This window comes from Theobroma umbraticum, unplaced genomic scaffold (assembly GCF_002168275.2).
Source record: "Theobroma umbraticum cultivar Fairchild unplaced genomic scaffold, ASM216827v3 scaffold_204.0, whole genome shotgun sequence".
Classification (NCBI taxonomy): domain Eukaryota; kingdom Viridiplantae; phylum Streptophyta; class Magnoliopsida; order Malvales; family Malvaceae; genus Theobroma; species Theobroma umbraticum.
The window spans coordinates 2,296,845-2,324,523 of record NW_018397267.1 but is presented as its reverse complement, the minus strand read 5'-3'; the positions used below and the strand labels follow the sequence as shown (position 1 = coordinate 2,324,523).

At 35.6% G+C, this 27,679-nt stretch overlaps 5 protein-coding genes and 1 non-coding gene across 9 annotated transcripts; 2 read left to right on the top strand and 4 right to left on the bottom strand.

Moving 5' to 3' along the window:
• Positions 1-1,136: 1,136 nt before the first annotated feature.
• Positions 1,137-7,117, bottom strand: LOC110424659 (transcriptional corepressor LEUNIG_HOMOLOG-like). Of its 2 annotated transcripts, XM_021439275.1 has the most exons (17): positions 7,059-7,117; positions 6,807-6,904; positions 6,237-6,352; positions 5,984-6,153; positions 5,584-5,629; positions 5,392-5,497; positions 5,096-5,145; positions 4,730-4,903; positions 4,314-4,379; positions 4,118-4,171; positions 3,792-3,939; positions 3,218-3,327; positions 2,988-3,137; positions 2,596-2,751; positions 1,955-2,071; positions 1,665-1,862; positions 1,137-1,283 (listed from the first exon to the last, which is right to left on the bottom strand). In XM_021439275.1, exons 1-17 carry the CDS (start codon positions 7,091-7,093, stop codon positions 1,137-1,139), a joined length of 1,941 nt encoding a protein of 646 aa, XP_021294950.1. In that variant the 5' UTR covers positions 7,094-7,117. The 2 variants fall into 2 exon arrangements, with proteins under 2 accessions (XP_021294950.1, XP_089641068.1); XM_089784942.1 differs by lacking the exons at positions 4,118-4,171; positions 4,314-4,379 and having other exon boundaries at positions 6,237-6,368; positions 6,793-6,904.
• A 1,949-nt stretch (positions 7,118-9,066) lies between these two features.
• Positions 9,067-10,952, bottom strand: LOC110423870 (uncharacterized). Of its 2 annotated transcripts, XM_089784927.1 has the most exons (4): positions 10,834-10,952; positions 10,491-10,648; positions 9,846-9,920; positions 9,067-9,556 (listed from the first exon to the last, which is right to left on the bottom strand). In XM_089784927.1, the coding sequence occupies exons 1-3, from the start codon at positions 10,912-10,914 to the stop codon at positions 9,854-9,856; spliced, it is 306 nt and encodes a 101-aa protein (XP_089641053.1). In that variant the 5' UTR covers positions 10,915-10,952; the 3' UTR covers positions 9,067-9,556; positions 9,846-9,853. The 2 variants fall into 2 exon arrangements, with proteins under 2 accessions (XP_089641053.1, XP_021293953.1); XM_021438278.2 differs by lacking the exon at positions 9,846-9,920.
• Positions 10,953-11,057: 105 nt separating this feature from the next.
• TRNAE-UUC (transfer RNA glutamic acid (anticodon UUC)) lies at positions 11,058-11,129 on the top strand. Its single transcript has one exon. It is a non-coding gene; the product is annotated as a tRNA-Glu (tRNA).
• Positions 11,130-11,223: 94 nt separating this feature from the next.
• On the bottom strand, positions 11,224-17,008 carry LOC110423869 (Telomerase activating protein Est1). Of its 2 annotated transcripts, none has more exons than XM_021438276.2 (6): positions 16,710-17,008; positions 15,055-15,191; positions 14,365-14,955; positions 14,098-14,220; positions 13,805-14,013; positions 11,224-13,658 (listed from the first exon to the last, which is right to left on the bottom strand). In XM_021438276.2, exons 2-6 carry the CDS (start codon positions 15,115-15,117, stop codon positions 11,615-11,617), a joined length of 3,030 nt encoding a protein of 1,009 aa, XP_021293951.1. In that variant the 5' UTR covers positions 15,118-15,191; positions 16,710-17,008; the 3' UTR covers positions 11,224-11,614. The 2 variants fall into 2 exon arrangements, with proteins under 2 accessions (XP_021293951.1, XP_021293952.1); XM_021438277.2 differs by having other exon boundaries at positions 16,849-17,007.
• A 4,468-nt stretch (positions 17,009-21,476) lies between these two features.
• RALFL4 (ralf-like 4) lies at positions 21,477-22,187 on the top strand. The gene has a single exon (XM_021439138.1). It carries the CDS (start codon positions 21,648-21,650, stop codon positions 21,999-22,001), a length of 354 nt encoding a protein of 117 aa, XP_021294813.1. The 5' UTR covers positions 21,477-21,647; the 3' UTR covers positions 22,002-22,187.
• Positions 22,188-25,349: 3,162 nt separating this feature from the next.
• Positions 25,350-26,453, bottom strand: LOC110424108 (VQ motif-containing protein). The gene is given in 3 exon segments (XM_089784834.1): positions 25,350-25,944; positions 25,947-26,132; positions 26,135-26,453. Coding segments are annotated over 3 exon segments (741 nt in total). The 5' UTR covers positions 26,280-26,453; the 3' UTR covers positions 25,350-25,534.
• Between the last annotated feature and the right edge of the window lie 1,226 nt (positions 26,454-27,679).

Genomic DNA, 27,679 nt, shown 5'->3' with positions numbered 1-27,679 from the left:
GAAAGACACTACCAGTTATTACAGAAGAAATTGAGCAAGAAAAGCAAAAGAAAGAAGGAGAAAATACCCAGTTTTCCATCTCAAGCAAAAAGCTCTGTTGCGGTTGTAGTTGGAAGGAGAAAGGAGATGATTACTTTTTGCATGTTAAAATGAGAAGCAACTATGAGACGTATCGTTATATATAAGGTCACCCCAAGGTACGTTCAACGAATTAGCACTTAGCTATAGTAATTAAAAGAAATATCTTTTATAATACCCTGTATAAGACCCCTTTAGTACCTACTAAGACTCTTTCTGGTTCTCGCTAGTTGCTTTCATTAACCAAAACGTACAAAAATGGTGAGGAGAAACAAGCGCTGCATAGAAGCATATACTACCCAATTTTCCATTTGAAGCATAGCTTACTTGCGCTGGTTGAAGTAGGAGAAAGAAAGGAAATGCATATAAGACAAATGGCCGTAAAATGATACTCCTCGTGCTATTGATTCACAATTGCACTGTACGGGCGTGCTCTCAATCTGTCTTTTATTATTGGATCAATGTTTCATGGACATTGAGCTAGATGAAGATGATGTTAATAGAAGTTACACACTCAAATAACTTCGATGAATTAGATCAACCTTTCATGTTGACAAAGGAAAGAACATCTTAAATCCATATGCTTTTGTCTTTAAGACTCTATTGCTTTGAGATGAAAATATGGAGTAACCTTCTTTTGTGGAGGTTAAACTATTAAATGCTTTATTGGGCACAAATAACCCCCAAAACAACCAGTTTTAATACTCTTTCATTTCCTGTGTAAAAGGAGAGGATCTAAAGTTCAAAACTTAGCCAACAAGAAAAGAAAAAAAAAGAAGGAAAAAAGCAGCATATTATGCTACAGTTGTGTTTCATTCTTCTAACCTTGGTTGTAGTTTTTTCAGCCTGTAGGTAATATGATTAGATCTGAGAATATAGTCCATCTATACTTTTCAATATTTTGCCGCAAAAAGGGGTGCATCTTTCTGCTCTGCTACTTGTCTTGGCTGTTTACTCTACTTACTGTTGCCATTAACTTCTTCATTCTAAAAAATGCTCCGTATGTACACATGCCACTGGTTCCAGCAGATTGCATGAATTCTCATGAAGAGACATCATTACTTCCAAAGCTTAACGCACTGGTCATGGCTTGCGGAGGCAACCATTTCAGTCTGTAGAGAATCTGCCAGTGAAGAAATTAATCCACTGTGTGCTTCAACTGTCCATGTTTTATTGCTCTCAAGTGGATTCCATAATTCAAGGGACTGACAAAATTCGAACAATTAGATCTCATGAGAGAGGAATATCAGCAAAGATTACAACAGGATCGCAGATATATACTGAACATCAGGCCAAGACAGAACTAGTTGTATCAGCCTATTGGAATTAGTCAACCTTGTGTTTTAATGCAACCACTAGTTTCTGTTTAATTTATTCTTAACCCCCTTTCCTGAACAAGAGGTTCACTTACATTCTTGTGTATATGTTAACACATCAAGACATGATAAACATCTATACCAAAAATGGCTTGCAAGCTAGTTATTACGTAATTCCAGACATATGAGAAATAAACAGCATTTGTTGAGAATGCTGTATATAAACTGCATTTAGTAATACTGACAACAATAATATTTTGAGTACTTTACCTGGTAGCCACCAATGACCAAGAGTAGTGAGTACACTGGATGAAATGTGCAGGACTGGAACTTGTTGCCTGTTGAACACAATTCGTGTATGCATTCCCCATCAATCATTGACCAAAGACGTGCACTGTCTTCACTGACGGAGGCAATATAGCTGCCACTTGGATCCCAGCAAATTGAAAGAACTTCTTTGTTATGTCCCTGAAAGAATATAAAATTCGTTCAGACAGGAGGGAGGCAATGGACTTGGATGCATGTGAGTAGAGCTCTAGTAACATATAAAGTGAATCAACCTTTAAACAGAACTGGGGCTTGTCAGTCTCAACATCAATTACATTGACAACATTTCCTGAAGCAGTTGCAATTAACTTTCCTCGTTGAGGCTGGAATCTAACTTGTTTAGTAGCTCCCTGCAGTCAACTCACAACGAAATAGAGGTAAGTGAAAGCAGGGTTAAGTTTGAGAACATAGAATTCTAATGGAGATAACACCAGATGTAAGTTTGCTAACAACAAGTACCTAAATATTTTCCAAGAAAAATGAGCAGGTGAATAAAGCTAAGCCATGCAAGACAAGGAATACTTTGATGTTAAACTTCCTTTCAACGAACATTTATTTTATAGAAAACTATAAGCATTTAAAACTGAAAAATTCTGAAAAGACAAACTTTAACCATTTGCAATTTTTGCTAATAAGCATAAACTGCCTTTCAAAAAGTTGGCTGAAATGCATTAACAAGAAGAATTTACAAGAGATAGAAGCATCACCAAATTTCACAATCCACCACAAATTAGACATCCTCATAAGTCTAATGTGATTTAATGCTGCATTATTTTCAAGAAACTAAGAAAACCAGAAACTTTTCTAATCTGAATTATCAGTAAACTTTGATGTTTCTGAGAAATTCTAACAGATACAAGGCTGAGGATCTGACCTTAGAAACATGCATGCAAGAACGTTGGTTGACATTCCACAACCGCATCTCATTATTACTATCACAGGAACAAAGGAGATCCAACTTTCTAGGATGGAAATCTAATGACAACACCTGTTCAGCATGCCCCACAAGCTTGCAAAGTGATTTGCTTGGCTGCAATAGCAAAGAAATGAAGACCTAACATTTACTCTGTGGTAATCAATTTTGGCTAATCATAGGAAAATAAGAGCAACTAGTCCGCCTGTCTATAACACCAAACAAGGAAAAACAGCATCCTATAGAGACATGAATTGCATACAACAGCCTTTTTTTTCTTCATTCTGAACAAGCAGGCAGAAATTTAGAAAAATACAAAATAAATATCTGAAGTTCCGAAGGAAAATGGTTACTTTGGTAGAATCCCATATTTTGACAGTTTTGTCAAAGGAGGATGTTGCAAATATAGTTGAACTTGGTCTAAAACGAACTTCAGTAATGAGAAGAGAATGGCCCTCTGAAGTTCTAACAAAATCAAGAGTTTCCATATTCCATATCAAGACCTGCCAGAAGAAAACCATAATCAGCTCTAAGCCTGTACAACATATTGGGAACAAAAACCTGTATTACTCGTTGATACTACCTTCTTTTCATGCCCAGCACTAGCTAGAAGCTTCCCATCTGATGAAAAATGGCAGCACAAGACTTTGCTTTTGCTTGAGTGAAGGCAACTAACCTCTCCAAAGGTGAAGCCTACACCAGTGATGACATATCATTGTGTTAGGATTACTGAGTAATATCTTAACTGCTATACTGCCACAACTGCATCCTTACTGACAGAGTTCATGTTATTTTCATACGACCCAGCACAAAATATATATAAGTATATATATATATATATATATATATATAAAATATACACCAAGTTTGGTGGAAAGGGATGTGAGAGAAAGCTTTCATTGTCAACCTGGATTAGGGGTTACAACCAGATATAGTCTTCCCATGCTATTAAGTATTTTTCTGCAATACAACATGGTTAGGGGAGGCTAGCAAAGACTTGGGAAGTGCTTAGGCAGTTGGGGGTTGGTTGCACTTTCTCTACTGAATAAATCAATCATTGTAAAGATTGATGTCTTTTATCTTTCATTTCCATTGCATCAGTACCTATTAAAAGTAGACCTGCAAAGCATTTTTCTGTCTATTCTTAAAAGAATTACCTTTTTGTTCGATTTCATTGGAAGGGTTAGAACGGTGTCTTAAAACACTGAAAGGTTTGCTTGTACTATCAACATTATCATCATCATGGGACAGAAAGGACTCAACAGTGTCATCAACAGGTTTATTCTTCTCAGCTGTGATACGATCCTGCAGATGGACATTCCATGAAGAAGGCAACAATCATGAAGCAGATATAGACAAAAAGTACATACTGGCGAGTGTAGATCAGCAAATATTATCACACTCTCCACTGACATGGAATAAATCCCCATATATAACAGCCAGATGAAAATGGAAAAGCTTTACCCAAGTTTTTATGGCATACCAATTTCTTATCTGGCACCCTTGAATGTGATACTTTCTTCTTCTTTCTGCTGGTCTGATCCAGAGCAAATACAATTATAAGAATAAATATCATACTAGACATGCACATAGACTCATACATTTGACCACGATTTTCTACCAAGTTGGGGAAAGCATTAGCATTAGCTTTCCTCAAAAGCTGATGACTCGCATGTTACCTGCTGTTGCTGTAGCATATTATGTTGGTTTTGTTGTTCTTCAGTTTGCACCGTCTGGATCATCATCTGGTTCATCACCAATCAGTCACTAATGAGGAAAAGAATTATGATAGTTTTTTATAAATGAGAGTTAATGAGCTTCTAACAAATAAAACTAATAAACACTAGCATTCAAGTTAAATGTTACATGCAATTACTCCTCTAAGATCTCTTTATAATTTATGATCATCATATTTATTGAACGGAGAGGGTTGATTCTGAAAATAGTCATGCATCTCATCATAGCATCTTACAAAGGGTATCTGGTAACACATCCATTAGATGCAGAATACTTCATTTTTACAAAAAATAAATAATAATAACCTTCTAAAGAAATCAAGTGGCCCAAAAATTTTTAAGACACTGTTTCAACTGACCTGTCTGTTATTCCCATTTATTTCAGTCTTAGGAAGAATAGGATTACGGTAATTGAATTTGGCAGAGCTTCCAGGAAAAGTAGGGGTCAGGTTTCTGGGCATATGTGACAGCCCTTGAGCTGATATCTCAGGTTGAGACTTCAATATCTGAAGTTGTCGCTGATAGTTTGATGCCTGAAAGAGTAAATTTAAATATGATAGGCTGATCTCCAAACCATGGTAACCAGGCTCAACTAAAGAACTGTTAGTGAAAGTTTAAGCACACTTCTATTCACACTAGGAAGGACTTAACATCTACTAAATCAACAAGAACACAAAATTGGTGCTAGCAAGGCTCCAAAAACAGTTACTTAACATGCCACTTACATCCAAAGGCCACCCATTAAGGGGTGCTAGGTTGATGGAGTCATTCAATCCTGAAAGAAAAAGACCATGCATCAGATATATCTAACATATCTAATGTTACAATGCTAACAAAATAAATAATCAAGGGCAACACTGCGTGCATCTCCTGTCTTGTTAAAATAAAGCTTATATGAATAATTCATCACATGTCCTCGAATAGTATAGCATAACTAGAAATTGCAAAGGTCATGTGATACGATCAGTTTTGTCAGCATTAACACTGCATGAACTCAAATCAGAAAGATGGCCAAGCTAACCTGCAGTGTCAGGTCCAGTTGCTGGAAATATGCCTTTCTGTGTGCCGTAGGGGGTGAGTGGGTTTGCAGGAATGGTTCTCCCCAAGGCAATGCCGTGACTGTGTTCCTGCACATTGATGAACATTTTATATTTACTGAAATTCATAATAACTTGGTGCTCTTGTGAACACAAGTAGATACTTCAGAACATACCCTCTTAACTTGATGGTGGGCAAAATTTATCTGTTGTTGCTGACGGCTGATACATGAATGAATGTTAAAGAGAAAAAATTAACTCTCAATTTAACAATGAAGCAAATTACGATTCACCAGCATGAATGATCATGTATATACTTGCTTTCTTAATCCAGATCATACTTTTTCAATGGGAAAAATTTTCCTATAATCGTTTCTACTTTCAAATTGCAGTGAATCATGAAATATGTGCCAAAGGGTGAAACTCTTTGTCTATTAAAAAGTCGAGTATTCCATAATAATATCTTAGTTTTCATAATAAGTCCTGTGTAGATATAGGGGACATAAAGAAGCCAAAGTGACTGTGAACTGATTGTCAATTATACAAACCTTTAGTTCAATTAAAACATATGTATACCTAGAACTGGCTGCAAAGGAGCTTGGAAGCCTCAGTTGATTATCTTCAAGGAAACGCAAACTGGAATCAAAATCTCTCGGAATAAGAACCGGTTCAGGCCTTTGCTGACTTATCATTGATGGCGTCAATATTGAACGCAAATTTAGTGATTGATTCTCCAATATTTCAGCCTGAGAAATGGACAAACAGCACAACATAAGTTTATAGAGTTACAATAAAAATTTTGGCTCAACATGATCCCATAAGCAATCACCTTATTAGCAGAGGTTTCTGCCTCAGAGTCCTCTTGATGCTTTGGTGGCCTTGAGGCAAATATGTCATAAAATACTGACCACCATTCTTGTAAGAACCCTTGGGGAGAATCAATCACTGAAAACAATGACCCCTTTTACTCCAATCAGCAAATTACACGATTTATAGCAACAATGTGAACTTTAAAAATAATCTGAAAAAAAAAAGGGGAAACTCTAATGCTTTCATGCATTAATGCTAAATTCAGAATAAGCCTTGCAAACGGAAGTAACAAAAGACTATGTAGAAGAAATTAAACCAATTGGTTTATATATCTTTGTTCTTGGAGAAAGAGAACAGAAACATTAATGCTCATTGATAAACATATAGATGCAATTTCATCAACTGTATAACCTTCAAGACATTTGAAAGGAAAAATATATGCCAAGCATTTCCAACATCGATAATTATATACTAAAAATATATAACTGTAGAATCAGTCATTAGAAATAGGTTTAATTAAAGGAATATATATGCTACAAGAGAGAAAGGAAATGCGGAAAAAAAAGAATGAAAACGAAAGAGCTCATACCAACAGAACGGTTAGAAATACCAGCCTCTTTTCTGAAAGCTGTAGCAGTCTCATGCATGTTTTTCTTCATCAAGTAATCGTGCAAGTAAAGGTCCAGCCTTTGCCCCCCAAATCAAACAAACATAAAATTCAAGCAGTAAATATTCTTGATACAATGAGAGCCATAAAAGAAAAAAGCAAAGTAGAAGAACTGAAAAGCCTAAATCCCACGATCATGGTAATGCCAAGAACACTCTTTGAGCAGAAACTCACATTTTTTCAGCATCCCAACCATCACTTGAAGCCATTATTACCTTAAGGGAAACGTTTACTTCCACTGTAAAAACAAACAAACAAAGATCAAAGCATGAAGTAGAATACGTGGGGTATAAACATTAATGAACACAGAAAGAAAGAAAGAAAGCAAGAAACGATGAAAACAACAATACCCAGACAAAGATTTGGCCTTAAGGGGTAGTAGAAATCAAAATGAGAATGAAGAAAAGAAAGGAAACAAAAAAAGAGGGGAAAGTTGTTGTGCTCTGAAAATTTACAACAGGAAGAAGGAAACGTAAGGGAGGGGGAGAGACAGGAGGATGGACTGTGGATACCCAGAGGTGGCTAAGCAGCAAGTGACAGTGCCATGCAAAACAGAAGCAAAATTGAATGAAAAGGAGTTGGCCACTAACAAACAAATTTGGCTTTTTCTATAAGAGAGAGAGAGACAGTAAGGTTTCTTTTCATTTGTTCATGTGTAGGCCATGGTGGTCTCAAGGAAATCGTGTGGTGGACCCTTTAAATCCTTTTGGCAATAATGGTTTTTATTATTTCTTGTTTGTTTTTTCCAATTTTGTGATTCTTTTTTTGGTTTTATTCATTTGATACAGTTGAAATGGAAGGGACTAGACTTTAATTGGAACAGATTTTCCCCCATGTAATAAAGAAGCTTAATTGGAAGCCTTATTAATGATTTCTTTTCTATTTATGGTAAAATTAGAGAGTTTTTAGTGAAGAAGGAAGCTTTTGGCAAAGTGTTGTCCAAGGCCAATGCATTGTGCAAGCAGTCAAAGGAAACAATTTAGATTTCAATAATCAATATTTATTATATTTCTTAGTTTATTTTCTCAAAAAAAAATCTCTATTTTCATCTTTTTTATTTTATTTTGGGATAATATTTTTTACCAAAAACACAAGAATTATGTTGATTACTATGTATAAACAAAAAGTTGTTTTTAGAGAAAAGCACTCATTAATTTTTTTTTAAAAAAAGACATAATATCTAAAAAAAATTAAATTATATATGAAAATTTAATAATTTTTTTATTCAATCAAGTTTTTATATTTTTATTTTGAATTAAATAATCTCTTATTATTTATGATTGATTAACTAAATTATCATTTATCATTTATACTACATGATGCGATATGCTAATATATTATAATTGATGATTATATGTCATATTTATGTATCATGATGATATAATCTCATTGTATTTTAACAATTCACATGAATGTTATGTAAGCGTTGCGTAGGTATAAAATTATTATTAGTTAAACATCATTATTAAAAATTTTTTTGACTTTAAATAAAATTATAAAAAATCGATTCAGTGAAATAAAAAAATAAAAATTTATTTAAAATTTTTTTGAATAGTTCAAAAAATTTTTAAACTATTATGTTAACAAAGCATAATACTTACCGTAATTGATTAAATGACCATATTGAAATATTCCAATATTAAATGCTACTTACATTACTAGGCCGTTAGAGGAGTCCAAAAAAACCTATTATTTTATCTATCATTACTTTGATCACAAACATCCATTAAAATGATTTTGGCTTTTATGATATCATCTTTCATCAGATAAGAATGTAAATGTTAAGATTTTTATAAGTGTCCAAGTTAATTATTACTAATAATTTGAATTTAAACTTTTAAAAATCAAATGATTTAAAGTTAATCCTGTCCCATCTTTGGATGGAATGGGATGAACCAGTTTCCTAGAGGTCAGAACCACCTATAAGATTCTGCCTTGCACATTAACATTGCAAGTTGCAGCAGCTTATTCCTTACCAAAACCTAAAGCTTGTTTTCGCCAAGGAATAGAACACAAAAGCATGGCCTTTTTAATTCTTTTGCAAGATATATGTATATGGTAACATTTCCGCACAAAAGAGCAGAAGACATGCAATGGCTGTGAATAAGTCATTGTGAAGTTAGGCATCTTTTTATCTGTAACAATGAGGAATACGAATAGCATCCAAGAACAGAAATGAATATGAGAATAAAATAATAATAATAAACCCAGGATGGAGCTCGATATAGACATTGGTTTTCTGCAAACATTTGAACCATCAACACATGAAATATGAAGTTTTTGCTTCAGCTCCCTTGCTGCTCATGCTTCTGCTTCATCAAGAGCAAGAAGAGCAAACACAAGGAGAAGGAGCCAAAGAGCGACTAATGAGGGTGTCTCTGATGCGGTTCCAGGAGCAAGTGGAGGAAGTACCATGATTTGCTCGCTGTTCCCTCAACGTTTTCTTCTCATTTCCTCTGTAGGAATGCCTCTCATTTATCATCTTGTCTCTGTTCCTCCTTTGTTGATGAAATTTTCACTTGTAAATGCTACATAAATGTTAAGAAAAAAAAATGAAAATTGTTAATTCTGTTTTCTTGCTTCTTATTGATTATCTCCGACGATCATTTGGTACCAAGTCCATCTCTTGCATTTGACGTTCAACAGAAACCAAACCAGTCTGTTCAAGAAACCTGCATAAGAAATCCAATCATACTAATTCAGGGTGTCTGCAAAGTAACAGCTTCCAACTATAGAAGATTAGAGATTCAATTATGCAGCCTCAGACCCTGTTCCTGTAACAAAGGCCAAATCCCTATGCACCCGATGACTTGCAATCATAGAAATCATCATAGGATAAAACAATCACCTCTGCATTCTCCCTCCACTTTGTTGTTCTCAAACTGGGAACAACTAAAGCATGCATGTAGCAAGTGACACTTCAGAACATGATTTAAACAAAATTCAGCACTCCCAGCTTACCCTTGCTATTAAACCATGCTATGGGGCATAAGAACAGGGCAGTGGTGCAATTGCAGGTTCAATCCTAACTGCCACCTGATGTAACAGAATATATGACAAGAGCAAGCTCTTCTGGTGTAAGCCACAATATTCATCCTGTCTGTGAGAATACACCCAAAATTTCACTAGGTGGCATTGCTTAGATTGCAGCAAACATATTACAAAACCAGTTCCTTTCAGAGAAAAAATCAGAAAATAATTAAAAAAAAATCATTCAATTGCTGCTTAACAGCTTAGGATATATGACAAGAGCTAAAATGCCAAACCGTTAAAGTCTGAGGGAGTCATGATAATTATAATACAAATTCCTTTGACAGTCCAATATAGCTTAATAAGTATACTCTTTGATCCAATGAGAACAATCTAGCAAAAGATAAAGCATCTATATGCCTAGCTCAAGACGAAAGAATACGCATATTAACGAAATTGCCCAGTGATTATAACTATCCCATAGTTTTTTTAAAAAAATGATCAAACCATGAATAACACAAAGCATCCGAAAATTAATGGAACCAGAAAACATAAATCAATGTCCAACTAAACCAAAAACAATGAAACTTGGGTCAAATAAGAATGGGGTTCTAGCTTAGAATTAAGAAATAGTACCAGTCAAGAAGTAAAAAGAGGGTGATGGTGATGAGAACAAGGAAGGCAACATGAAGAATCATGGTAGAGTCGCTAGAGGAGAATGCTAAACCGAACATAACCGCCAGGCAAAGACCCAACATCAAAAACGCTGTTTTCAGTGTATTCCATGTGGGACCCTGAAACACAAAACAACAAAAAATCAGAACTTATATGAGTACTACATAAATATGCCTGCAAATTATATGTGTGTGTGTATATATATATATATATATATATATATATATATATATATATGTATGTATGTTTGTATATGTACACAGGAAAGAAAAAGGCAGAATCTTTGAGAAGGAATTGAACGGACGTTGACACCAGGAGCTAAAGCTCCAAGTAAAACTGCTTGGGCAGATGATATATCTCGTTCTGTTGACTGTTTCTTCTCCATTTGAGTTTAGTTTAGAATCTTTAGATCTTGAGTTTGAGACCCAAGAAGCAAAAAGGCGGAGGCTTTAATAAGGGCTGCCGGTGAAACTGCTAGCTCTCTTGAAAAATCGATATATAAGTTTAACATGGATTTAGAATAAAAATTCCGTTGTCGTCCAGTGGCTAGGATGTCTGGCTTTCACCCAGGAGACCCGGGTTCGATCCCCGGCAACGGAATTATATTTTTTTTTCCACCCTATGGAAAGTGAGCAATCTCTCCACTTTCATGGCTTTTGATACAATCTGAAAATCCAGAATTAGATATTTTAGATGTTAAAAGCCTTCGTAATTTATTCATCCAGAAAATAATAGTAAAAATAATATGGTAGCTTGGCTTTGGCCGCCTTATTTGATGCGATTCTGGACCAATTTTCTTCGAGTACACATAAAATCTAGTAAAGTATATTGAGAGGAGAAACATTTCTGGTCAGTAAGCGAACATTATATTATTATAAAATCATCCTAAATCTGTACGGCTTGTGGACAAGCTGGACAATTCTTCACACTTGAACTTCTGGCTAAATTATACATATTGTCAATCTCTGTCGATATGTACATGCATGAACAATTATCAACTTGTTTAAACTGACATCTAAGTCCTAGGGGTAATGCTGTACTGAAGCCCTGATACAAGCTTTTATCATCTGTTTGATTTGCAAGTTTTATTTTCCCATATAGGTCGGATTTCTCAGAGTTGGATCCTGCTGGAGTAGCCATTCTCTCTCCTTTAGATACTGCAACAGTGGCTGTGGCTCGTCTCTAAGTTCAGTCACGGCACCACAGCCATAAGGGCTTGGCCTCTGGTAACCATGAAACAGCTTCTCCCTTCTCTGATCATCCACACCATAAGCAAGGGGAAATCCTGGATGCACTATTGGACTCTCCGTATGAATTGTTGGATTTGAAACAGAAGGAACTCCATACTGATCAAAAAGGCCAAAGCGGGAAGCATCAGGAGTGGGGAAGTTCCTGGGGTTCCCAGGGGCAAAAAAGTTGATAGGACGCACATGGTTGTTGGCCCGTTCAAGATTGAGACTTTCTCTGTATTGACGAAGCCATTCCGAAGAAGTCATCCCACTAAATGGAGGGTATTTATCCATGAAACCTGGAATAGCGGAACCATAATTAAGTTCCCCATCAGGAGACCAATTGGGGTAGCCACCTACCCTTGATGCATCGTAGAAATTCCCTGCTTTACTAATGTACCCTGAGCCCTTCACCTCAGAAATACTAGATTGAGTACCATTATACCAAAAAGCATCATCAGGCAATAAAGGGGCAGAAGGCACCGGAGCTGAATACAGAGGAGGTGAGTAATGGTAGGTTGAACCTTCAGATCTTGAAGAAGTGACAGAATCCTCAGTTTGCCGGATATAGAGACCACTCAGGGATAGAGTAGCTATTTCATCGATAGGGCTCAACCCCTGTCTACTCATATCATTTCTCCCCTTTTCAGTACTGCTTAAACTTCCCCTATTTAGAACCCAAGCACTAAGAGAAGGAGGCCCGGCAGAGACGGGGACTTCTGAAAATGAAAAGGCTGTAGTATCTTTTACAAAAGGCTCCTGCTGCTTGAATGGCTTGCTGCGACTGAAATTAGAAATGTCAGAATGAAAATCTGAAGCATCACCATGGGCCTGGTTTTGGGCTATAAGTAGTGATGTAGCACGGCGCAAACATTCATCAGAAGGAACATTTTCCTCCATCTGTTTTGGAGATGCAGGGTCTTTTGCATTGTTACTTAAACCATAGAGAGGGGCTGAATTAAATCTTGTAAGAGGCTTGAAAAGAATTACTTCTTCCTCTTCCATAGCAAAAGATTTACTATTCATAGCATGGTTGCTTTCATTTTCATTGGCAATTTGTGTCCTGCACTCCTTTGTGGCTTCATCAATATGCTGATGCACCCCTTTGACATTTACATCAGAACTGGTAGACTCTACTTTCCCTGATTCTGGTCTCTCAGGCACTACATTTGTATCTTTCACATAGAATTTCCTTCCAGAGCTATCATAGGTGATCCACTTATAAGAACCATTTGATCTGTCAGCAATCTTCATTGCAGCATTGATAATACGCTGAATACGGCATTCAATCCCACTCTCATAACTCTCTATGCGATCCCAGTTAGTTGAGAAATCTAATGAAACATGTATTTGAACTAATGGTGCAAAGCCCCTCAACTCATAATCTTCCCACAGTGCAGTTCTTTCATGGGACAAAACTCCAACACTAACATTGAACTGCTTCAAGAGGTCAATAAAAGCATCAAAGAAATAAGATATAGAGCTTGTAGTTTTGTCATCCACCCCATATGCTTTGACTTCATCAAGCATGCTCACCAGCCACTCCACAAAAACAAGTACAGTGGGTAGAAGTGGACAAGAGTCCAAAAGAGTTGGCTTCAAACATTTATCAACTAGACGTCCCATGAAAATGAATGTAGCAGTCAATGCCGCTTGTATCTTCTCAAAATGTTGCTTATTCTTTCCATCTTTTGACCCCTTAATTTCTGGGCTATTAATTAGATAATGGAAGACAAAAATGAAAATGGAAACAGCTTGAAGAGCACGGAAAGGACCTGTTCTAGCCGAATCCATAAGCTGATAGGATTCCAACATGACTCTTAGTTTTATATCATCTAAAGCCATCATCATATCCAACTCTCTCATGGTAGATGCAAAAGCACAAGGGAAGTCCTCCAAACTGCCTCAAATTATAAAGTAGCCAAGAAAATGAGAACTTGATTTAAAATGGAATATAAACACCAGACAACTCAATACCTTATCCTTAAAATAACATAATTACATCTGAAACAAACTAATTCTGTTCATTAGTGATTAAAGGATTACCTGGATTTTAAGAAGAAGAAACTTAGTGTTCTGATAAGAAGTGGCCAGAAATTCATTTCTGCAGAGTGATCGTGTTCACCCTTCAACAGACAGCAGTCTGAAATATCCCTACTTGATCGTGATTTGACCAAGGCATCGCTTCTTTCAGATGGTTTTAAGAAATCAAATTGGGCCTCACTTGAAAGAGAATGCAAATGACTTGACCTGTTCTGCAAAACCGCAACAAGCATTAGGAAATGCAATATTTGGATACCAGAAGCTGGCATGAAATGAGCATATAGAATAAGTCTTACCCTTTCAAAAAGTAAAATGAGGTTGTTCTGGGCATCAGGGAAAGGTTCTTTTACAGCTAAACTTCTTATGCAGTGGTATAGAGCAAGAAACTCATCACCAACATACGTTGCCAATACTGCCAACTAAGGGTGAACATGATGGGTTATATACGAAGAAATCATGAAATCAAACATCACAAATGCAACTCAGTTCTATATTATTGGCACAGACTACCACGTTCATTGAGATATATCAATAGAGAAAATAAGAAAAATACATAAAATTACCTGATTTTGGGGGTTCCCACTATCTGGCCAAATTGTGGTAGATTCCAAGTAGTAGGTGGCTGCAACTGACCAGTTATGCTTCTGGGCACCAGATTTGTCATATTGTTCCATATATCTAGCAAGATCCCCAAGACAAACTAAAAAACGATGACACAAAAAGTGACATTTCTGTAATTTCTTTGGGTCAACAGAAGCAGCGCTGCCACCACTTTTATAGAAGGAAGATTCTTCTGGAAGCCCATAATGACTTCTGATTTTCACAATCAAATTTTTGTAAAATTCAGTGGCTTTTAGCAGAAATGACTTAAACCCTTGTACATGCTTGTCATCGGCACAACTTGGGGCCATTGCAGATGTTGCACTCTCTGAATTAGCAGAACTTCTTTTTGTTCTTTTGCGAAACTCATCAATGTGCTTATAGTGTAGCTTCCACAGTGAATATTCAACATCTTGAAGTTCTGTCAGTTCTTGATCGCTCAAAATGAAACTCTCATAACTTAAACAGACTTTATGGTACAAGTCCCGAACATCAGAGTGCAATAAACCTTTGGAATGGATTAATGCCCATAACTGCTTTTCTGTCTTAGCAACCTAAAAACAACATGATTTCAAGAGTCTAAAACTAATTGAAACAAGAGGGATTTGTATCAAAAAAGAAGATCACATGAAATTGTAGCTACAAAGATGTACCTCAAGAAGGAAGTTTGCCTTCTCTTTCTGATCTTTCGGGGGAACAATTAAAGTAGTACTCATGATTATAGCTGGGACACTTCTTCAATATCCTTTTATCTCATCGACTGTACACAAATATTTATAGCATCCTTGACCTGTCAGTTGATAATGTTGGTAGTTAAAAATGAGAAAAAAGAGGAGAGACAAAGAAGATGAAGAAACAACGACGAATGGGCAATTTTATAGAGAAAATAAAGAATATTGACTTGCACTTTTTATAGTATCTCCAAAACTTGCATTTAAATTTAAAGTATTAGTCCTAACTGGGAGTATAATATTCAAGTCTTGGGGAGTCTACAACGTAATTGTACAAGATTTAACTAACATGAATAGTTATTAATTCCAAACCAGGTTAGTACATCAGCAAAACAGACAGCATAAAGATTAGCTCCCTAGCAATTAGAAGAATTTGGACTGCCAGCAGCCCATATTGGTTGTATGGAACTCAAAACAATATGGTTTTTAAGTCCATGAATCATTGGGTTTTCTAAATTGTTGTTTATGAAATCCCAAGCAGAATTTTTTATTTCTCAAATTCATACACCAACCATATCTCAAATCCATAATACATTGAACCTTTACCAATTTCAGTACATTTTCTATAGTCATCCCACTACTCAACAAATCAAATTCATATCTGCAATCACAAATCCTTCTTTCCAAATGAGCCACAAATGCCGCAAACCTACGTCTCTTTTATAATACTTCTTACACTGGAAAACTGTGGATTTGTAAAAAAATTGGGCTCCTTAGACCAAGATTTTAACTTACTAGTTGCATATTCTTGTCTACTAAAATGCTAACATACATATCAGAAAGTAAATTGCTATTGAAAGCAATTCTTTGCTTCTTTTTCCCCTTATATGTTTCAATTTACAACTCACTTATGGAAAATAAGAGTAAAGGACTTCATCTGCAAAAGCATCCAAATGCCCTTGACATCGATGAACCATTATTTTAGCACAAGCACAATTAGAACAGTAAAAAGTTTGATTCAAATAGTACTTTGAGTGAATTTGACACCTTAAGCAGAAATTTTAGATAAGATCACAATAATGGAGTGAACTTGATGCCACAAGAAAAACCAAATCCAAAAGTACTAATTCCTCTAAAATTCAACCAAATTTCCCAGTCACTATCATCAGCGGGGAAAAAGAGAAAAGGAAAGGCAACAATTAACTTTTTTCAAGCAGATATACATCCAGAAAATGAACATCATCATCACCATGAAACAAGTATTGTATGTTCAGAGGTGAGAATTGCTCAACAGATGCCCCAAAGTTTTCGGCTTTAAAAGCATAAAACTTCTTGTTTACTAGCCATAAGAAAAACCATAACATTTAACTAAAGAGAATTACAGAAATTCCCTGAGGATTTAAAGCAAACAAAACCCACACGAAATGAAATCTGAGAAATACTCGTCAGCCGACAGAGTAAAGACTCACTTCTGCTATACAAAACATGAAATTTTTAGCAGAAAACAAGAACAAGAACAAGAAGACGAACAAGGCCGGCAACAGTAAAAGAACCCACATCAAAGTAAGCAACCAAGAGATGATCAAAGCAAAAGAGCTGAGATCTTTTTCAAGGACTACAAACAAACAATATCATACCTGGAAATGAGAAACCAGCACCAGGGAACACGGGGGGAGAAGCACAGAGAGACAAAAGAAAAACGCATCAACAACCAAACCTCATGAAACATAGCAATTTACTGCCAATGTTTAGAGAAGAAACTATGACCAAACTAACCAAGCAAAAGTACCCATATGGAAGGGAAAGAGAAAGACAGAGAGAGAAGCGCGGGGATTGGCAGCTGCAAGAAGAGGTCAGCCACCTGTACTACTCAGTTGTGAAACAGACAAAGTAAAAGGTGGCTGATGATGAGACTCGGGGAAAGACTATCTGACCCCCAATATTTATGATTTTTTTTTTGTTTTAAATTTTGTTGCTTTTTTTTTCCTTCCCAATTCTTACAAGGAGTAACTAGTCATCACTGAATATAAAATCTTTAAAGATAGGAATAAATAAAAGTTACTCATATCATCATCATCATCTGTTTCTCTTGACTAAATGAAGAGTATCCCTTGCAATCCAAGCTAACCCCATCTTTTTTCTTGTCTTAGAATTTCCATTAGAACTTTTTATAAGAATAATAGCACCATCATCGTTTTCAGTAGCATGATTACTACAAGGTTTATCCAATTACTACATTGATTACATTAACCTTGGATTAGCTTTCGTCTTACATTAAATTAATGGTGTGGGGGCTTTACCCTCACAACTGCTCATGGTGAAGTAGCTGGTGCCTGGTGGGTGAATGGGGGAGGGGTCTCCCTTGTGACTTCCCAAGGCAAACAAAGTCACTGAATATGATGTGCCTGTGGACAAATGTGAATAAATCCTTAAAAGAAAGAACCAAAATTCAACTCGCCCACAATGAAATGTGCCAACTCATGTACGAACAAATTTTGGGAAAGGCAAAAACATGAATTTAACAAAGAAGACATCATCTTTGAGAATGTATATACTTTGAAAAACGCTGCAAAGACTCTAAAAGTTCTTCCCCAGGAGAGACATTCCTTGAAAAATTAAACTTCATATCATGCTAATAAATCAAGTAATTGAACTAAAAATGTGTACTCTCTAAAAATACATCATCAAATAAGTTTGCTTTAGAAGAATTGGGGTTTTGTTTTTGTGGATAAGGTGTGAAATCATGAAAAAGGGGCGGTTGGGTTTTGCCAGCCTGAGAAGAGAGCCATTGGCTGTGAAAACAATAGTAGAATAAATGTGCTTTAACGCTTAGTCAAGGTCTACCCATCAATGTTCAAACCCTCATGGATAAGGAAGAATTTAAAGACCCCGCAATGTGAATGTCGTGCACGCACGGTCTTTAGCCCATAGATGCCTCATGTGTCCTGCTGAGACTACCAATTTATGCCATCGAATCACCATTGATATCACAAATTGCTAGAAAAAAAAAATAATAGGATTCAAACAACTTGCATGGTCAAACTGTTTGGTTTCGCCTGACGATTCATGCCGCAACGTTTCACAGGACTTACAAATTACATCCAATTAAAGAATTGGTAGGATCATTTTTGTTCTGTATTTTGTCCTCAGGAGAAGCCATTTAGACCAGCGGCGGAGCCTCCTTATAAGATGGAAGGGTCATGACTCATGAGTGACGTTCCAAAAATTTAAAATTTTTTTTTATATTTTTTATTGGCTTCTTAAAATAATTTTATTCAATAATTAATATAAATAAAAAATAATTTCATGACTCAATTTTAAATTTTTTTTAAAATTTCTTGTTTCAATTTATGTTATTATTTTTATTTATTTATTTATAATCTATTTACTCATATATTCTAAATATTTATAAATTTTTTTTCACAAACTTCTACAAACCATCGATTATTTTTTTTATTATATCATATATAAATTCTATCTTCTATTTGTTATATTTTTCTTTTTTTACTATTATATGAATTTAATTTTTATAATTTTAATTTTTAAAAATAAATAAATTATTATGTAATTATCAAATATAAGTCGCAGTGTTGTATTGCTACTTAAAATTTCATCAATATATCATTTTTTACTCAAAATAACTAATACATTCTAGCATATATAATGTAAATTTTAATTAACAAAAATATACATACAAATTGATTGAATAAAATAATTTTATTTCTTTCAATACAATTTTATTTATTATATATATTTTTAATGACTCTCAAAATAATTTTTTATTTAATAATTAGTTTTATTCTTCAAACTGTTTAATAAAATTAGAGTTATTATGGTTAGCATATTGTTAGTTAAGCTTAATAAATAAATTCTAAACTAATATGTTAAGTCTACCAAGTTTTAAAAAAAAATAAAAGTGAGTTTACTAATTCAAAATCATTAAGTTTTAATATAAATGTAAGTTTATCATAACATATTATATCTTAACAATTTAATCTAATAGGTTATTATAATATATTATATCTTAATAGTTTAATCCAATAACTCAATATGTTAATTATAAATTTAAGAGAAAAATAAAAAATTAAAGAAGCACTTTAACATACAAAGGAAATAAGTAATTTATTTAAGTTTTAAAAATTATATTTTCTTCCACTCTTACGCTTAAAGGGTGAGAAAAATTCTTTTTATAGTTACATTTAGTAATATATATAAATGACATTATTATTACTGTTAATGAATATTTTTTATATATCTAACATATTTTAAATTTAATTTAAATTTTTTAAATAAATAATAATTAAATTATATATAAAATTTTCTTTAACTATTTAATAGTTTTTTCTGTTTGACTCTCTTTTAAAAGATGTTCTATCTCCGCCCTGATTTAGACAATGGTAAAGAGAACAAGGGTGCAATGGATCAACCAAATAAAAAATGCACTTGGACTTGGGTCTACGTAGTTGTGGTTAGGTTGCTGGTTTGCAAGCTTTCAAGCCACATTCAAAGCTCATTGATTGCTCCCTGTCAAGAAAATTCCACCTCCAGTGTGTCTCAACCCCTAATACGAATTAGATTTGAGCTAAAAGATTGCCATCGAGGAGATTGATTATGATCAGGATTGACAATAATCTCGCTGGTAAACGTGGGGACTACCCCATGTATGTTCCTGATTTCACTTGTAACTTCACCATTCACACTTCTGCTACGGATTTTTTTTTGTTCCTTGTTGTGACGAGTCATCAGTTCCCTAACTTGGAAACTAAACTCGAGATAGTTCCTCGATAATATCTAATTGCTTCCTGCTTTGAATGATTGGCATGTTTGGGGTCCCATCGCATTTAATTTTCAATTGGAGCAGAAAGATAATTGTTTGAAATCTGAAATGAAATATCTGGAACTTCATCATCATCTTCCTATTAGATAGATATTTGCCTTGATAGGGTGTACATGTCATCCTTGGGAAAGCTATGAAGCTATTGCGACTAAAGCAATAAGCACAACCCCAAAATAGTTTGGGCTATGGTTTTACCTTTAGTTCTTTTATATTTTCTCAACAAAATGAAATACTTGTACACCTCGCCCATGGGCCAGTGCCATGGCCATGGAGTAGTGCTACTCGCGGTGTTGCAAGCATGCGGCCTGGAGTTGTTGGTTTATGTTATGGTCGACATCCGATCATGGCAATTTGACTAATCCATTTGGGTAAATTTTTTTACCAAAAACGAGCATAATAATTCAGTTCCCCCTTTTTTGGTAAGCAAATGAACATTGTTAAAAACCCAAGTTGTGAAGATAATATTATCATTTTTAAATATTTTTGACTTAAAAGTAAAGAGTAGTTCTTCCTTTTAAATTTTTATTTATCTTCGTAATAAGTCGACATCTAAAATTACATGTACAAATAGACTTATTGGAGTGTAGAAAGGTGATGAGTTCAAGTCTAGAACTTCAGCAAACTTTGCTTGAAGGCAACTTTTTTACTAATTTTCTTAACAAATATTGGTCAAGTAGTGGCTCCTCCAAGTCTCAGGATTCTTAGACAATCCTTACCAAGGTCTAGTCACTCTGCCTTGTACTTTACTACTAGTTTGGGTTTTCCCTGCCAAAGTGGGAGAGGAGACTTCAGGTGAGGGAAGTCATGTGGTAGCCAAGGTAAGAATATTGTGCTCGAGAAAACCGTCCTTTCTAGGTTACGTTGCGGCAACAATATCAGCTTAACTGAAACCCAATTACTACAGCGATGATTGGGCTTGTCCCAAACCAGCCGGTATTACCTCTTGGGCTCAGGTTCTTTGTCCATCACTAACTTAGCCCAATTTGTCATAAGATTTAGGCAGCCCTTGGATCAAATGGAAAACCATGTCATGCCACCAGGCCCATGGATGAGCGCCCCTTATGTACAAAATCAGGCTCTGAATGCAGAATACAGGCAAAAATTAGTCAATAGTTCTAACCTTCTCATCAGGTTTTTGCAGACTCTATTGCTTAGAAACCTATGATTCTAAGCTTGTTTTTGATATTCATTAGAAAATAGTTATAATAAACAGATGAACATAACCTTAGCATAAGTTTTGTGAACCATATATTTCTAGGGTGCCTCCAATTCCATCCTCTGTTTCAATTTGTTCTTGGCAGCCACCCATTGAGGTTAGCCAATTAGGGAGCTTGAATGACTATGATGGTTTTAACATTCCAATTACAGGCATTGGCAGTTGAAGAAACAGCTAGGTTTTATATGGCAAAACACCCCAAAAAAGAACATCACCCGGAGACCAAGAGAAAAACAGGGCGCAAGAAACGGGCACCCTCAAAAAATGAGCTTTAAATCAACAAAATTATGAACCACTAATCCCACCCTCTAAATTTCCCCCGTCTTTGCTCTTTTTTTATGCCAAAGAAGCTCACAGTCATCCCGCATTCGTTCTATATCTTTCTCTTCCCCTCCTTTATCAGGAAGGGCAGGGCGTAGGCATTACAACCCTCTCTGTCTCTGTCTCTGTCTCTCTCTCTTCCAACTTTTCTTTCGTTCAGAAAGTTAGCATTTTGTTTTCTTCTTTTCCAACGTTCCCGAAATGGGTTCCAAGGTCTGGCTGGTCTTCCTTCTCTTGGCCTTGGCAATGGTGGCCGAGTCCACCACGTTTCACGAGGCCAGCTGGGGTCTCACCCATTTTGGCAACGACGAACTAAGTTCATGCATTGACGGACAGTGTGATGTTGAAGATCTCACCGAGACATTGATGGATTCCGAGATAAATCGTCGCCAACTTGCTCAGAAAAGATACATTAGCTACGGTGCCCTTAAGGCCAACTCAGTCCCATGCAACCGTCGTGGAAACTCCTACTACAACTGTCAGAACAAGAAAAGAGCTAACCCTTACAACCGTGGTTGCAGCGCCATTACCCATTGCTATAGGTACACTAGTTGAAGAGAAAGTTCACCCGAGAGAGAGAAACCCCCAAAAACAAAATTTCTCGAGTCATCGAGCTTGCAATATTTCCTCCTCTAAATTCCCTTCTTCTTCTTCTTAACTAATTCTTTCTTGTTAAACAAAGTTATCATTTGTATTTTGGCTTGTTTTTGGTCATAAATATATGTTCCATATGTGTTAAAAGGGTAGTGCAAAAGGGGGTCAAGGTGTTCTTGCTTTTGTAATTTGCACTAATTCTTTATTAATTATTTTAAATATGTATTTTCTGGAGGAAATTAAAAAAACAAAGGAAATGAAGGCTAGAATAAAATAATACTGTAGTATTCCAAATCTAATGAGAGCTTGGTAGGTTTTTCCCTCTACGTCCATGTTTTCCTTCTAATGATAATCATTATTTAAGCCTAGATGAATATGTAATAGTTGCAGTATTGTTTAATTAAAGATATATATCACTCTCAATGTTTGAATGATTATAACTTTAAATACAATTTCTTTTATACGTAAGAATTCTGCATATAAACATGTTATTGACTATATATATATAGTAGACGTTAAAATACTCTGCTGACAAAAGGTGGAAGGCTTGCAAATCAGGGTGACCTGCTCCATTTCAGAAAGATCATTCCTTTGACTGAACTTAATTGCTTGTTAATGAAACAAATTTCAGAGAGGAAGTCTCAACTTTTTCATTGTATAGCTTGAAGATCACTAATGGAATGAATTGATTGTCAGGGTGCAATTTTGCAGCCACCTGATACCCAAAAACTTGATGTTTCTTCTTATTCTTACTAGAATAAGAATAAGATCTGCGTGTAAATCTTTTTTTCCATGGAATATTTATATCTAAAATGAAAAAGGAAAGGAGCCTAGCAGAGCAGTACGTCAGCAACACGAGGAGGAGGGATCAGACCTCAAATTTCGGGTTAGACTTTGCGGCCACACAAGCATCCAAGCAAGAGACAGACGTATAACTTCAGAGGCAATTCCAGGGGTTTGGTCAATAATTCAGATTGTCCCAATCGCAGTTGCCAAACAATCTTTCCAATCAAATTATGCTTTTTGGGTCCTCTTTTATCTACCCAGTGTCTTCATCCCATTACACTCACTCACTCCTGTCCTCTTGTACGCCCCTTTCAAAGTCTTTAACATTTTGTAATATTTGTATTGTTAAGTTTTTAGTACCTCCCACCCTGTCTGTTTGTCAACTTGTTAACTTGTCAATTCATAGGTAACCTAGTTCTTATCTTTCTTTTATATCTTTTGGGTGTTAACAAAGGTTAATCCTACGAGGATTTAAACAAAATTCTCAGGAAGATTTTTTTTTTTTTCTGTCCAGGGAATGTGAAGCCTTACGTATCCTTATCATCTTTGATAGTGGGAATAAACGCGTGGTGCCATTTTTGCTCATTTCCTTCTTCTATGGACGGTAATGGCATCTTTCAGGTTTCCAAGTTTCAACCACGACATTTGTTTTTTGTAAAAGCTTCTTTACACGTCATCCATAAATAAAACAATGTGCAACATGAATTTGATCAGCTTCAGCATTCAGCAGTGATGCTGCAATGGCCGCAAAGCAACTTTCAATGGCTATGACACCATATTCGATTTGAATCATTAAAATCTATTTTAACAAGACTTTAACGGTTCATCTCAATTATTCGTTTGCAAATGGGAATTCTTTGATGATTCTTACACTCTCATCAACATACATCCCAACAGAGTGATACACACTGTCAAATGCTATGAATCAAGGTTATGGTATGTTGGATGAACAGATTTTACGGGAAGAAAGATGGGTTTGATGGATGAGCTGAGGGCCCGCCATGTGTAAACAATGGGTTGGCCTTTTTCACAGTGAAGGGGAGAAGAGGACCTGATCTGATAATTAGGTAAAGAGTCTCAAAACAGTGCACATGGAAGTTTCAAAATTGCCAATAAATGACCCACCAACCACAGGGCTACACAGTCTACAAACCAATATATATTCACACAAACAAACAAAGGAAGACAAAACAAAACAAATGTAAGAGGTGACCACAGCCCATGTTTTCTGGCTTTCCCATTTTAATCACAGATCTTTCTCTTTCTTTTTTTTTTTTTTCTCCTCTTTCTTGCCTTTCATCATCACGAGTCCCACTTCCCCTCCCACCTGCACTTTCTCATGTCTCCATTCACTACAGTTTGGTCTCTTTTGAGTCAAAAAGTAGGGACTTAAAACAATGTTTAAGTGCAAGATTCAAAGAAAGAAGAACTAACTTTGCATGATTGCTTTTGCAACAATTCAAAGTTTCCTTGTATATTAAAGTACCCCTCTTACTCAGGCAACGCCAAGAAAAAGAAAAAGGGGTCATTGCTTGCTTTCTCTTTCCTTCCAGCCCTTATCCAAGTGGGACCTAGAATTCACTGTCCTAATAAAATACCCTTGTGTGGCTGAAATGGTACCAAATTGGTCATCAAGTCCACTAGATTTATTACTACTTTTCTTATAGAATAGAGCCCACTACACTTATGTATATATATATATCAACAGACAACCCCTATGACCAAAAATCATAAGTAACTTTTAAAATTTTTCAGTATTAAAAAGTTGCATCAGATGGCAAGATTGAATGGGGCCCATTTCATATCCAATGGTGACATTTTTTCTATAATGACCCCTTATGGTGGATCTACCCATAAGGTCAAGATAGTAGACTATAAATTGTTGCATTAAACAGCCTAGACCACAGTTTGAGGAAGTAGAAACAGTAGATGTACTAACAATCAATAAATAAGGCAATCAAGAGTGCATAAAAAGTTAGAATTTTCTCTTTTTTAAAAAAGAAAAACACACAGAAATTGCCTGCCTCCGTTGGCATCTTTTTTTTTTCCCTCACAAAGGAAAAACAAAACAAAAGAGTCAAGATTCCTTGCCCAATTATCTACTCTTTCTTTGACAGCTAGCCTCAAAGTTGCTTTTGCCATTTGATACAAACAAAACTTTTCCCATTCCAGTTCCTCTCTCTTTCTCTCTCTCTGTTCATCTGCACTTCTTACAATGTTTATTAATGTCTTAAAAAAGGCACTAGAACTGATTGGGATCCCAGACTCCCAGTCACTTATCTTTTGTATTTATTGATAGAAAAAGAATTACCAGAGGGAGTAAAAACCACTGATTCTCCCCTTCAATTCACAGTCATCCATATAAATTAACCTCTACAAAAAGCACCATAATTTCTCAAAATACCAAAGTTTAATTCCTTAATTCACTAAGCTTATTTTCTTATTGTTCTTAGCTCAAATTTCCTAGCATACAAACATAACAAAGAGGGAAAATAAAAGTCAAACAAGCATAAAATTTTACAATTGAAGCAAAGATTTTCTCTTCATTCCTCTCAAAATATCCAACATTACAAATCTTATCTCTTGTTTTTCCCTTCCTTTCCGATTCCCCATCTTCACTGCCCCAACAATATATAAAAATCTTACAACAACAGCAGCATAAAAGAAAAAAAGCAAAAACAAAAAAACTAAAAATGATTCTTTTTATTTCAAGAAGAAGTAGAAGAACCTGAAACTCTAGGTGAAGTAACTGGAAAAAGAGGGAGAAGCCTAGGCTCCGAATCTCGCGGCGTAGATGCCGGTGATGGATGCAAATAAAAACCCTTCTCTTTAATTGCCTTCTCTTCAGCTTCCTTGTCTAGTTTCGCATTATTGTTAAAACAATTCGTGTAATTTCCAGGTCCAGATCGGTCAAACGGGTCTGGTATTAAGGGAGTAACAGGGCTAAGAGCCAAAGAAGGGAAGTCCAGAATGCTAGGGGAGAGTATTTCAGGTTTGCGAGGCGAAAAGCCGGAATTGTTGGAGCCAAAAACCGGGTTCAACGGGTTGATCTTGAGGTTCTTGAGAGAGCTCCTTCGCTCGTACAGCCTGAACCCAGAATTTTGCTTGTTTTTGGGATGGATTTGATGGGAGGGATGTGGGTTTTCGGGCTAGGGTCGGATTGAGCGGAGGTGTTTGGTTTGGTGGATGAAGCAAGCTTGGCGGTCTCGGAGGATCCCGTGAGCATCTGGACGACTTGTTTAAAAGAGGAAGTGTCGGCTTGGACGAAAGTTGTCGGGTACGGATTGGCGGATTCGCATCTGGTGATGGCTTAGGCTGTTGAGCTGGCGGAGTTGGCGGCGGTGGGTTGGTGTTGTTGCTGCTGCTTGTGCTGCTGGTGCTGCTGTTGGGACTGTGGCTCTTGGGAGATGCAAGGAAATTCGGGTTTGGGCTCGGCCTTGGAGAGGTTTCCATTTAGCTTTGTTTCTTTCCTTCTTTTTTTTTTTTTTTTGAGGGCGTCTTTTGATCTTGGGACGGAAAGGGGTTGAAGAAGGGAAACGGAGGAGGAAAGAGGGGAGAGACTGAAGAGATTTAGATGCGAAGGCGAGATGGTTTTTGGTACTTCAATTTTCGGTTTGGTAAGAAATGTTTTGGTGGGGACTTTGGGAGTTGTTTTAGTTGTGTTTAACCCCCATTGCCTGCTTTATGCCTGTGCTCGACACGCGCCTCCATCATTAATATATTCATTTTCCTTGTCCAATGAATAAATTATGAACCAAGAGCTCACCTAGTACATGGTAAATTGTGAAGGAAACTTTATCTTTTAGCTACTTGAAAAATACTAAGCAATTTTATTGTTTGACTACATCTATATGGTTTAATATTAGATTAGGAAGATCATCATCTGTGGTAATTAATGGCTATAAATTTGATTGAATTATTAGCATTTAAAGGATATAAGTCACCATAAAATCATTTAATATTAAGCCAAAACAACTTTGACCAACTTTCCTTTCCAACATTTGTACTATCACAACACCAATCAAATTTATTTATTGATCATAGAATTTTGTTGACGAAAGCAATATGCAATAATAAATTCAAAAAAAAATAATTTATTAATACTACTTAAATTGAATTGATTGGTCCAATATTCATAATTTTCTTTAAATTTTTATAATATATAATATATAGCATCAAATAAAAAACGTATTTTTGGTTTCTTGTTATCTCTCAAATTATAATATCCGGTGATGCTTGAACGGTTGATTAGAGGACCAAGGCCAGAGACACGCGCTAGAAGCGAGAGTGCCAGGTCGAATAGTGAGGAAGTCCATGTGGTAACATGCGATTGGTGGTGTGTGGAATTTCAGACAAAATGGGTGGGGCCAGAGAGAGGAGAGAGAAAATGGAAATTGTCAATAAAAGTTTCAATATTTGGCATTGACTTATGCAACCTTTGAGTCTGACTAAGGTATGGTTAAGATCATATCATATCAAACAATTACTACTCATCATTTAATTTTATTATTATTATTATGTAAAATATTACTTTTATATTTATTTATCATTATTGCATATTACTTTGCCCTTTGATACCCATAGGACTTTATGGGAGGGATTCTTGATTTTTTAATATATATAAGATAAAAAATTTGTCATGATAATTCTTAATTTTTTTCCCTTAAAAGATATTAGTACTATAAATATTGAATGCAAATCCTTACTTTTTTTAATGTTTCATTTGATATTATTTTCATAATTTTACATCATATGTCCAATCTTATATTATTAACTAAAATCCTTACACTCTAAACTTTAAACTCAAATCATAAGTTCAAACCTTAAATTTTAAATCCGACCATAAAAAATTT